At 39.8% G+C, this 12,777-nt stretch overlaps 1 protein-coding gene across 1 annotated transcript in view; it reads left to right on the forward strand.

Annotated features, from left to right (window-relative positions):
- The first annotated feature begins 264 nt into the window (after window positions 1–264).
- Window positions 265–12,777, forward strand: part of zdhhc17 (zDHHC palmitoyltransferase 17) — a 31,651-nt gene continuing 19,138 nt past the window's right edge. The window contains exons 1-4 of the mRNA XM_074697957.1: window positions 265–379; window positions 8,501–8,604; window positions 10,196–10,318; window positions 10,741–10,818. Coding sequence (XP_074554058.1) covers window positions 317–379; window positions 8,501–8,604; window positions 10,196–10,318; window positions 10,741–10,818 — 368 coding nt within the window. The 5' untranslated portion in view covers window positions 265–316. The remainder of the gene's footprint in view (window positions 380–8,500; window positions 8,605–10,195; window positions 10,319–10,740; window positions 10,819–12,777) is intronic.

A 12,777-nucleotide genomic window follows, 5' to 3' on the forward strand; every position in this document is an offset into this window, starting at 1 on the left:
TACAGTGGGAAACAAGAAATGTTGCTAAGTTGATAGATAGATAGATAGATAGATAGATAGATAGATAGATAGATAGATAGATAGATAGATAGATAGATAGATAGATAGATAGATAGATAGATAGATAGATAGATAGATAGATAGATAGATAGGGGAATTTCACTATTAGGCTATATTCAAGATCACTGGTATGATTATATGGCCTGGCCCTCATAGGTGTTTTTGACAGCTTCTCTCCTCCTCCCCTCCTCCTCCTCTGTTTCCCCCTTACACAGCCTCTTGTTTCCCACAATGCTCAGCGAACATCAGCACCAAGATGGCCGGCGCTATGGAGGAATATGAGAAAGAAGCTGGCTGCGTCCCTATTCTCCATCCTGAGGTACGGTGTCTGGGCTTCGGCCACCTGCACGGGCACATGAACATTCACAAAACACATTTCAATGCTCTACGTGCGGATGGCTTTGTGAACAATCCTGGCTTATGCTGAAACTGCGATGCCCCCTGCAGAAGCACCGGTGGGGGGTGGCAGGTAGCTAACGGGGCTAAAGGTGCTAATGCTAGCCCCCTCCTCCTGCTGCATAGAAGCAAACGCTGGGCAGATGTTCGTGTTAATGGGAAGCTAAGCTCTACTTTCCGTGTGAATGAATATATGTAGATAAAAAACACGTTCTTGAGCTGTGTATATAACGGGTAAAGTAACGTCACTGCTTAATCCTTACAGTCTAACGACGTTAGCTTTGTAGCTACACTGGAAGTGTTGGCTGTTCATAACGTTAGCTATGATGATGGAGATTGGGGTCAAGTGTATATGGATTTATAACGCTGTGGTGCCCAGTGGATGGTCATAATACATCGATGTAAACAATAACAAGTTTTAGATATCAGTCCCGTTAGACGATAACGCGGGATCGTTCAGTTTAATTGTGTTGATCGGAGGAAACATAACGTTATGTGCTAGCTAATGTTCCACTTGGATGAGACTGTGCAGAGCGTCCAATTTATCTTTCCGCATCTCTCGTTCATTCAGCTACTATCGTCGAAATTTTGCCCTTACGTTATAAGCCTAATCTTAAACATTGACACCATGGTGAGTAACCACATAGTGAAAAAATAATGAGTTGATTATAATTTCTTCATATTGTTTCAAGGAATCAAATCGAAGGAGCTGAAAAGCTTCACTGTCACCTTACCATGCAAACTAATGTAGCAGAGACAGCTAGCAGATGCTGCTTTAATTTTACCTAGTGGTCAGAGAGCAGTGCAGTGCAAGTTTATTGATGTAGCACCATTTATATTTAGCGATTTAAAACGGAATATAAGAACACTTGAAGAAATGTGACATCAAACACAATTTAAATTACATTACCTCAACATTACCAATAAGATTAAAAGCAAAATAAGAAGAAACTAGGCAACAATAAGAGTTTGAAAACAAAAACTACTGTAAAATATCTTCTGTTTGGTTTGTCTAATAACTACTTTAATTTCTTTTTCTTGTATGTTGAGTTGTTCTTACACATTTTGAGGGATTACCATCAAGTAATGCACTCTCAGTGCCCACCAGTGAAGTTATACAATAAAGCAGGATCATCACAACAAGCCCAGATTCATGGACTGCTCTTGCCTTAATTGAAATGGTGTGTGTTTAAGAACCCATTAGTGATGGGCAAATAAAGCCCCATGAAGCTTTGGGCCTTCCTTTATAATCGTGCCAGAACGACTTGCAGATAGAGAGCTTTAAATTTGGCAGTCACAGTCACGTTTGATGCATGTGAGGTAGCCCTCTTACTAATGGGCAGTGGCAGCAGTATACCTATTTATTTCAGTAGTAAAAGTCACAGAAGCCTTTATGTTTTTAATATGTGTGTGTTTTAATGTGTTTCAACTTGTTTATAAACCATGCATTCAAAAAACACTAGTATTTTTGTATTTGCTCATATAGAACACAAGTTAAGTAAGCAGCCTTTTTCTTATATACTTTTAGTTAAGTAAAACTAGTCAAAGAGTTTTTATTGCACTGGTGATGCACAAATTTAAAAACACGATTAGTCACTTGACTTTTCATCTTTGACACTTCATTTTGAAGTATTGCAGTTCACGCGAGTACTACAAGATTTGAAGCTTTGATATGGCCCACTCATCCCAACAATCCATCCAGGAGCGTTGAGTTTGCTCCACCTTTGTTGGGCACAGTCCCAGGCAGCCCTGGAGACCTAACAGAGGTGTGCTGTAGTGGTGAAAGCTACACACGTTAGCTCTTTGCGGGTATTTCAAGTAAAACACAATTCCATCATCATTGGGTACCAGAAGTCAATTAACTGAAAATTGTATCAAAAGAGAGTGCCAGCTTTCTTTATTTCTGATATTTTTGCCTGGATTTGCACATTGAACAAAGGCTGGTTATCAGTTGTTTTTATCCTTACCCAACAGATAGCGGAATTCTCAGGAAGAGCTCAGTGGTTTGACACAGTGACACTTGTCCTCATTTTTGCAGCCTGGTTTTGCCCTTCTGTTTTTATTATGTCAGTTTGTAAATGGCAAGTCAGGTGAGCCAGAGCTTTGTCTGTAACTTATCATCCAGGAAGTGCATCATTCAGATAGTGAGCCATCTGCTTTTTAATGTTCGGTAAGTCATAAAATGCTGATATGACTTGTAGAGGTGTTGCCATCAAAGTTTCCTTCTTATACAGACTCTTTACCATAGACTGTATAAAACATGGACGTAGTCTTCGACATCACCCGTCTGTTCCTGATACCTTAAAATGAAGCCAATCCGCTGACACAGCCACATTGATTATGACGGCGGCTATGAGCTTCCTTTCAAACAGCTACAGGGCGCCTGTCAGTCACATGAGCAGAGCTGTGTCTCTGATTGGATAATCAAATGATCCTTATAACTTCTAAAACACCGTACAGTGTGTACTGATAGCGAAATCAGCGTTTCAGATCCAAGCCATTTTTTGTAACCTGGCTGTAAATTTGCTTTTTAATTTTGTAAACGCCCCTTTTTGTGCTAAGTGTGTGTGTGATTTGCGGTCTTTCTGCAGCCAGCCTCAAGCATATTTTTGATGAACAGTGAATTTTAGCACTTCCGCATAGGCTTCATTTTTCTTAACCGGATGTTACCCCTTGCTCTTTACGTCTACCCAAACGGGTGTGCTAATCAATAGCTCAGGACCAATGTCCTACCTTTGTTTTTCAAAACTGACAACCACAGCTTTGAGCCTAATCCTGAAACTCTGTGACAGTCCCCTGTGTCCCCTGAGGGAAGTCTTTCTTACTGTACTCAGTGTTGTTTGTCTGGACCTCCCAGTTTGAACTATTCCCAAATAGCTGACAGTCTTGTAACATTTACTCTCATTGTTAATAAATAAATGACGATAAATGACCTAAATTCTGTTTTTTTTCTGGCATCTGAAGCATCTCCAGTAATTAAAATCTGCTTTCAGGGATTGTACGCTGAGAGTTTCTCTACAGCTGGTAATCCAGGAACTTCTGTATGTAATACTGCGTGTGCATCTGTCAACTTTTAAAAAAAAGCAAAAGTAAGACTTTGTAGTTTTGTCAGAGGGCCGATCTTGCAGCTGAATGTTAATCAGACTTGGCATGGGTTAGGTGTAAATGGATATGAGTGATGGTGTGAAGAGAACTGAAGATGTATTCATCAGATCCATGCACAGTATTCTGTTGAATAAAGCAACTGAAGTGTTTTTATTGATCTGATTACACACCATGATTAGACTGTCGACCCTAAACCTAATGCACATGTTCACACCCAGTCTTCAGTACATTTGCATTTAAACTGCACTGTTTTCCACTTTACAGGAGATGAAATATTTCCTCTCTGTGACTCTTTAACACTTGTGTGAACTGATTGAGTCATTTAGTTGTTTGTTCTTGCTGACTTTTTACAATCCTTCCTCTTTGACACTCAGGAAGCATGATTCACACGAACGTGAGGAGCCCTTCCCAGTTATTGGAGATTTCATTATCATGTGTACTTTGCTCCCTGGATTCAATTTAATGTTGTTGACTCTATCCTTCATGTATTTGTCGGGAAATAACTGCTACACACGAAACACACACACACACCCTGTTCACATTGTCGTCTGTTGCATAGAAATCCCATACTAGCTCACCTGATTTTGCTTAAATTGACAGAAAAGTCATTGAACAGGAGCCTTCACAATGTGACCTTTTGGCTGCAACCTTACCCCGTGAACAATTAAATCTGAAACTACTCAGTTTTAAAGTGTAGTTTATTTCCCTCTAACCAGGCATGGCTCACAGCGTCCCCTCTTCAGCAGGGTGCTGCTTCGAATCTGGGTCACCTTCTAGTTGGCTGTGACTGAAAGAATGAGCTACCTGAGTTAGAGCAGAAGTTAAGCCAAAAAACTCTTGAAAAGCAGAGCACTGTATAGTCTTTAAAGCAGTTAAACATGTGAATAGTTCCTCTCTCCAGGAATTCCAGCCACAAACATCTGTGCCTTTTAATCTCATTTGAAAATGCAAATGAGTGTACTTGTGTAAAGTTAGCTGCTTATTTGATAGAATGGGAATGACTGTTTCTTTCCTCTGAGGATTCCCATTATTTCCCTCATAAACACAGTGTTTCCCTCCAGATGTATGGATGCAAACTGTGTCTCGAATATTGAATTAAGCCTGTGGGATGGCTCTCATTTCAGATCAGATCTGATTGTGTGCAAAAGCTGCAGCAAGCAACAGGAAGAGCACAATAACAGCGCTGTCCAGTTATCCAATCACTGATGTTAGTGCAGATAGAGTGAAAAACAGCTTATTTATTTGACGTATGTTCGCTGCTAGTGCAAAGTTTCCAAGCACGGGCTTTAAAATCATATAAACGATCGACCAAACAAGCATTATGCTTTGTGCCAAGTTTATGGAAACAATTCCCTCTCTGAACATTTCACTGGAGCATTGAACAAGGTTTTAGATGAGCTGTCTCCGACTGTTATCTCACCTTCTTTGTTCCATTTAGCCTTTATTTTATTGGGAATATTTCCAATGAAGTGCAAGATAATATTCTCAAGAGGTTCCTGTCTGGGACAGTCACACATTCATAGAATCAACAACAGACCACAACAAGCAGAAACTACATCAGTCATATCTAGCAGCATCAAGGGGCGACATGTCCATACACTGGTCAGTTCAGTGCTCTTTTTATGTCCTGTAGCCTGGATCAGGATGAGGGAGCAGAATTGTTATAACTTGAAGAAAGGCCTAATGTGTTGCCAATTTATTTCTTATATCTTTAGCTGAGATCAGGTTACCTTTAGCTGGCTGTTCATCTGAGTACTACTACCATCAATACCATTGTAAACATGCCTTTTCAGCAGTGGTGCTGTCTAACATTTTGTAGCTCAGATCACATGACCTCCTCCTCCCCAAGGAGAGGGTACCATCTGTTTCACTGACCAGCTTTTTGACAAAAGAAAAGCCTGCTGTCTCCCTGCTCAGATGATGCTCCAACCAACAACCGATGCTGGAGTGGATGATATGTGTAATACAAACACCACTGCTGTTTCTCTTTTACTGTTGTCTGCATGGCGTGTAAGCAACATCATTGAAAACTGGAAAATTACTAGGGCTGTATTTATCACTACTGTTACAAAAGCCTCCATCAGCTGTCTTAAAGTGGCAGGAGGGGGAAGAAAAGAGAAAGTGGCCACAGTGACTGGCAGGGGGTCAAAGGTTATCTCCATAGTTTCCTGAGATGGAGGAAGTGATTAGCATCTGGTGTCTGAGGGTTCAGAGTCGGGTCCTCTAACCTCCGGATCTTTGATGGACAGGAAAGCAGTTTTATTGAAGAAGAAGTCTTTGAGTTCCTGGTCTGCTACTTGTGGGGTTTGAGTTGGGGACACATGTTATCGGTATGTTATCAGTATCAGCCAATATTGGCTTAAAAATAAAATGTTGTATATTGACAATCACACCAAATTCTGGCGTTATAATAATTGATCATATAATGGGCTGAAGTTGCAGATATTTTTTGTACTTTTTACGCCACATACCCAAAGTATGGTAAGTTCCCGTGATGTATATAGAATTTAAGCAATTTTTAGGGCTTGTCTTGCATTTTTTACAATGAAGTTTCAGTCCAACAGTATGGACAGTGCATCTTTCATATGACTGGAGCCAAAGCTGTGAAACTATCAGAACGTGTGGTAGTTAATGGTGCAACAGCCACCTGCAGAGAAAAGGTGACAGGAAAGGTGGAATCAGACCAAAATTTAGCACTGTACGTTAAGTCACAGAGGAAGGGAAAGGATGTCAACGAAACTGAAAAAAAAAAAAAAGCCCAAAACTAGAACAGGACTGAGTGAGAAACTGGTTGAGTGAGAAAAAAATACCATCAGGACGTTACAGGGGAAACCACTGTGGTGATTTTCTGCATGTGCCAAGAATGTAGGCTGACAGCATTTAGACTGAAAGGTGTGGAGTTCTGCTTCCCCATATTTTAAACATGAATATAAAGTAACAATGTTGGATGTCAATACTGAATTATTCAATTTACAAACCACTACATATTCATATGTTGTGGAAATCCTTGAATCTGTAAACTGCTCAGAAAAAGCCTGCTCTCAACGTTGCACAAGATCTTCACAAGACTTGTGGAAATGTTTGAACGGACAAAATCAAACATGAAGGTCTGCCAATAGCCCTGGCCTCCAACAGGCCTCTAGAGTTCTGGCCAATCAGATGAAAGGGGGGTTGTGAAGCGGGGGCCTTAAAGAGTTACTGAAATTAGGGATGCACCGATACAACTTTTCTGGTTCTGATACTGATACCTGGGCTTTGAGTGTCAACCAATACCAATACCAATCTGATATCAGTGTTAAATAATAACCTGCATGCCTTACTTTGGTCTAAAACTGGTACTTTTTTGCATAAAAGGCAAAAATGTATTGAAATTCTACTCAGTTCTACTGCATAAATTCTGCTTGTCAAAAAAAAAGAAAAGCAAAGAAAGTGCATCAGCGGTAACATTTATAATCAAGTAGTCAAGAGCCCAAGTTAAAAACAGGCATAGAGCTGGTTGCCTGGATCTGCACCATGGATCGGCCCTTTCCTACTGATACTGATCCAGCTTAGAGGGGCACCGATACATGGATATCGGTGCATCCCGAGCTGAAATAAGAGTTTTCTGAAAAATAGGAGTGATTTTGTTTTTTTAGCAGTATGCTACTACTGGAATACAAGAGGGTAAAAAACGATGATACCCCTCTTTAAAAGTTATTTTTTTGACATTATATCAAAAAGATTTAGCCAGTTTATGACTACACAGTTGAAAATAATAAGAACAGGTAAATACATTGGCTACATTGAGTTTAATTTTTAATTCTAGTTGTTTATGGTTGTTTTGTGGTGCTGCAGTGACATGATCCAGAAAAAACTTTCTTTTTCAAGATTAGAAAACACATCAGATAAAAACAGGCCCCAATAGGCATATCATCCCTTTTAGATACATTTTCTGTAATAATACTTCAGAGCTACTTCAGCGTTGGCTTTTCTCTGCCTGGGTTGGCAACCCTTGACCACATAAGATGGTGCATTTAAAGACAGTAGAGGTTTATGATCCTTTAAGGTGGAGTGGTAGCTGTAGTTGTAAACCTGTATAAATGATTGTAGTTTAATTAAAAGAAAAAGAATTCATTTGAAACTGACAGCTTCAACATCAGCCAGAGAAAACTAAATTAGATGGCACCCTAAAATAGTTCAGCAGCCTTCGTGAGTCATTTGTCATCCAAGTGTGAAAGAGAATCGGACTACATTGGTTCTTGTCATGCAACCTCTCCATCTCTCTGCTCCACCACCAGTCCTCCTGGTAAACCAGAAATGCTGGCTCGGCAAATCATGCTGGCTGTGCAGGAGAGCCCAAGCTAAACTCCAGGCTGAGATAGTGTGGTCCCATGCCTCAAGATGTCCACATATCTCTGACATATCCTCTATCATTCAGAGGCTTCTTTGTTGTTGGGTTAGGTATCTAGAGCTAACAGCTTCTGACTTGAGTGGATCTCAGTTTTGTCTTTCTGTTTTTTCCTGTGTATCTCAGTGACAATAATTTAAAACTGTCTGGTTTTAGCTTGAACACCAGCTCTCGTTTATGTTTTTCAGTCAGTAGAAGCAGTGTCTGATCTGTTGAGAAGCTGCTGCTCTCTTTTCTGGGTGCAAGAGGCTAATTGTAATTACCTTGGCATTACCATGGCAGCTAAATGAATTTGAGCAGCACACTTGCTTGTGAGAAAAATCAGATCTTTGACAATAGGACTCACCAAGTCTATGTCTGTTTCATGTGCTTCTTTTAGTGGTGTCATAAGAGCTGGGCAATATACCCAAAAAATTAAATCTTTATTTTTTTTTCTCAGCTCAAAATCTGATTCATGATTTTAATCATTTTTTTCCTGAGTAAATAAACACAATTAAAGATAATTCAAATTTTAACCAGTCTCTTTCCATCTGTTGTTCTCTTTCTATTCAGGAGCTCAAACCTCAGAGTCACTACAACCACGGCTACAGCGAGAATGTCAGCCGTAAGAACCATGTGGATGATTACAGCACCTGGGACATCGTCAAAGCCACACAGTGAGTGGATAATACGTGGAATTGTGTCTGGTGTTGATGTGAATAAACTAAGAATATGTTAGATTCTGGTGTCAAACATGGGTGTTTTTGTGTAACACTTTATGTTTTCGGGGTAGCTGTCAAATAGGCTGTTGTTTAATCTATATTCATTTGAAAGAGTAAATAACAGTTTTGATATCTTGTAGTACCTGCCCTCTGGTCAAGCAGAGGGTTTCTGAAAAAGTTATTAATAGCTTTCTATATTTCATGCTTAATTCACCCATTTGTGAACTGATCTGTTCAACAAGAAGGAAAAAGACAGCAGCATGGAAAGCCATGATGAGCTGATACAAATGAAACAGATAAAACAGAGATTCAGAGGTAATTTGATGACAACATTACCAACAATGATATGACAGGTAACAGATTGTAAAACATGCAGCTCAAAACTCTCTTACAGTAAAAAAAAAATATCTAAACAGTGGTTGAAATTGTGACAGTAATTCAAAGCCGTTTGAGAAGGATGCATTCCGCTGAAAGTCATCAATCATAGGGTTAATTTTTTAACCTGAGAAACCGGTCAATCTCTGCTGTCTTCCAGCTGCCAGTCGAAGCTGTTTCAGGTTTTTTTGTAACGACTGCGACTGTTTGCCACGATAAAGCACGATCAAAACCTGCACAGGCAGAAAATCCTCCAACAGGCTTACAGGCTAACTGTGATGCTACAGATAACAATGCTGGGCTGTCTTCAATTTCTATGGTGTCATCTTTACTGAATGGTCATCTTTGTCTACTGCCCTAAAGTCTGCACATGAACAATAAAAGGTCTTCCACCTTTGCTAATATGTGTCAACATAAAATATTAGCATTAAAGTATTAGCATTCCACCACTTCAGATTACTACTGTTTGCTAATTTTTGTTGTAGATAGCAAATTCTGTTTGATACTGTTATGGAAACCCTAGCTCAGCTAGCTAAGGTTTACCTAGCTCATGGTAGTGTCAGATAATGCCAGCACTGGCCTGATTTACGTAATCTACTCGCATTTTCGGCCACTGTGCTACAGGAAACATGTAGTTTCTGGGAATGTTTTACCAGGAACTTGAACTTCTTCTGGTTGAAAAGCACTCATTGCCAGCCTTATGTGGGGAAAAATCCCTGAGCCTTAGCTTTCATGAAAAATGCTAAAATTGGTCTTCATTTCTGCATTTAAATTATATTTTTGTTGAGTGGTGCTTAAATTTCACAGTGTACTTTTTTTTACGGGCAACATTGGAGAAGGAATGTTTCAGAATGATTTTTTTTATTAAGCATCAGCCAGAGAGAAGTACAAGAAGTTCAGGATATTCGAGCAGGATGTTGGTAGGTGGTGGAGAAAAAATATATCTTCCCGAGAAAAAAAAAATCTGAGTTCTGTTTTTATTTTTGACAACAGATTTATGTTGTTTTGAGGTGAGGTTGAAAGCTTGGAAGCTGTTTATGTCTGTTTATATGCCCAAGCTGTCATTTTGTGGAAATGTGTGTACTGTAATGTATTTGAGGTTTTTTCTGTTAGCGTGTTAAGGTTTCATCAATCAAGCTGGATTTCATACTTCTCTGCTTCTCTTTTCCAGATACGGCATCTTCGAGCGCTGCAGGGAGTTGGTGGAGGCGGGGTTTGATGTTCGGCAGCCAGACAAAGAAAATGTAACACTCCTCCACTGGGCCGCTATCAACAACAGGATAGACTTGGTGAAGTGAGTTTCATATTTCTGTGTTTGAAGATGAAGGCGGAAACAGCAGAGTGGTTGAGAGGACTTGAGACTGTGGTTTAATGATTGACTGGATCTCAAGAATGGCCTCTACACCCAGACTGCACAGTTTGTTTTCTGGTCACTCTTCTATATGTCTCATATTTGTTTGGTTGGACTAAGCTTTAAAAGAATGCGCAGCTCTTTCTTGCACCATCTGTTATATCCACCGTTCCAACTACCTGCTTCAAACTTGTGCACAACCTGCTGTGGTGTCAGTTGTTGTCAGTAGTAATTTTTTAAATAAAACTTGTCCTTGTTCTAGCTTTAAAGCCTGTGGTTTAACTGGATCACAATAAAGAAGCTGATTTGATGGATGGATGCAGTGAAGTGTTTCATCTGTTTTAATGGCGTATGTGTTTGTGTAGGTACTATATATCAAAGGGAGCCATAGTGGACCAGCTGGGAGGAGATCTGAACTCCACGCCTCTACACTGGGCCACCAGGTAACACACACTTTCATCAGGTGAACACATTAAACCTAGGGAGCCTTCGAAGAAGATTGATCCTTCAAAACTGAACTTGTTTTACATACTTATGAAAGAATATGGGTCTACTGCAGAGGAGCTTTGTGCACATGAGGATTTATATTGGCTCTTTGGGCTAAGCCTAAAAAGAGAAACATTATAGATGGAAAACAAGCGCAGCGAGGTGCAGTATTTTTACTGTTTAAGAAGTTTAGTACAATGAAAGAAACAAAACTAAAGCATTAAAGAAAATATATAAACATGAAAACATAGCCTTTAATAAGTTTAGGTTGGGTTTTTTTATGCTTTTATAAAGGAATAAGACAAAAGAAGGAGTCAGGAGCCATTGGTGGAGAGTGAGGAATGTTATGCAGCAAAGGCTCAAGTGAAGGAAACAATACAGCCGACACTGTAACCTTTGAACTTGGGGCGTGTGATTTAACTGAGGTTACCCAGTGCTTCTACAGTATATTACATGCGTATTACCAGGATATTTCTGCAGGAATCTTCAAATGCCAAACGAGTTCAGGGGTTTAAGGTATGAATTACAGAAAGGAGTTTTCTTTAATCAGGGTTTCCACTACATGTAAATGACCATGGCGCACTGCCACGCCAAAATAAAAGCCGCCACACCTTCAGAACTATGATCTTTTTTCCCCAAATGTTTCAAAGGTGAGTTATACTGTACAGAGCTCTTTTACATGCAACCAATACTACTTAGACTAAAACTCACACTTGCGGAAGGATAATATTGTGGTAAAAACCTTTAACGTATAAAACACACAGTTACTGCAGAAAATCAAATCTGTGCTTACTTCGATCATTAATCAGTGTTTACAGATACGTGTTGTCATCCAGCTCAATGCTTTATATGCTGTAATGATGCAAGTCACATCATAAATATCTTGAAATCACGGCGTAAACTTTCGTTTTCTGCGCTGCATTGCAGTGTTTACATCCGTATATAAAGTTAGCACGAGCAGAAGTTCCCCCATCACTCTTTATGTTTTATATTTAATTTAAACTTCATCCTGATCAGTCTGTAGAGACTGTAATGATGATCTCACTGTGAATCCAGTGGTGCATTTTACACACCAGCTGATCGTTAATCCTCCTGGTGCTCCTACATGCAAATTTGTTGCTACAGGAGTCACCTTTCTGCTCTCTCTCTGGGACAGAAGTTGCAATTTGTCTGTCTTTCCCTTCATTCTTTAAAAATCAACAGATGAGTTTTCCTCCAGCTTTTGTTCAACAAAACTGTCAACTTTAATACCACTGGTACCAATGGTACTATGTGCCTCTGTGCAGGGGCGTGTCCAGACTATCAGAATGGGGTGTAATGGTTACATACACACTAGCCCTGTTTCTACCGATGACGGCAGTCCCCCACAGTTTCCGAAAATTCTGGAGGAAACCCTGTTAGTTGTTGGACCTAAAACCACTTGTTTTACAATAGAAGTTATAAAATAAACATCATGCACCAACCAAAAAAGCAGTCATCCTTGTGAAACAGAACAATACAGAGCTGTGTGCTTGCTTTTCCTGTGTGCGTACGTGTGTACGAGGACATTTCTAGATATGCTGATTAAAAAGTTACCCGGACCAAATTGAAGGAACAGTTACTCCTACAGTCAAAATAAAACATTCTTTATGAAGTCCACAACTTAAACCTTGATTTAAGTCTCATTTAAGTTTTTGCCACCATGTTTCTTTTTGGAACCATCACCATGATGATGATGTAACTGTTGACAGAGAACAAGACAGATGAGATCAACACCCCCAATACCAAGCAGAGAGGGGGCATGAAAGGCTTTCATCCTGAATTATTAAAAAGCTTGACAACAGGCATTTGCAGACACTCAGGAGTCCTGTGTCACATTGTCACCTCCCCCAACCAATGACCAAGAACCTTTAAAAGCTCCCCAGCCTCTTCTGTGA

This window comes from Halichoeres trimaculatus, unplaced genomic scaffold (assembly GCF_033239565.1).
Source record: "Halichoeres trimaculatus isolate MK-OKI-2021-1 unplaced genomic scaffold, fHalTri1.1 fHalTri1_scaffold_21, whole genome shotgun sequence".
Taxonomy (NCBI): Eukaryota; Metazoa; Chordata; class Actinopteri; order Labriformes; family Labridae; genus Halichoeres; species Halichoeres trimaculatus.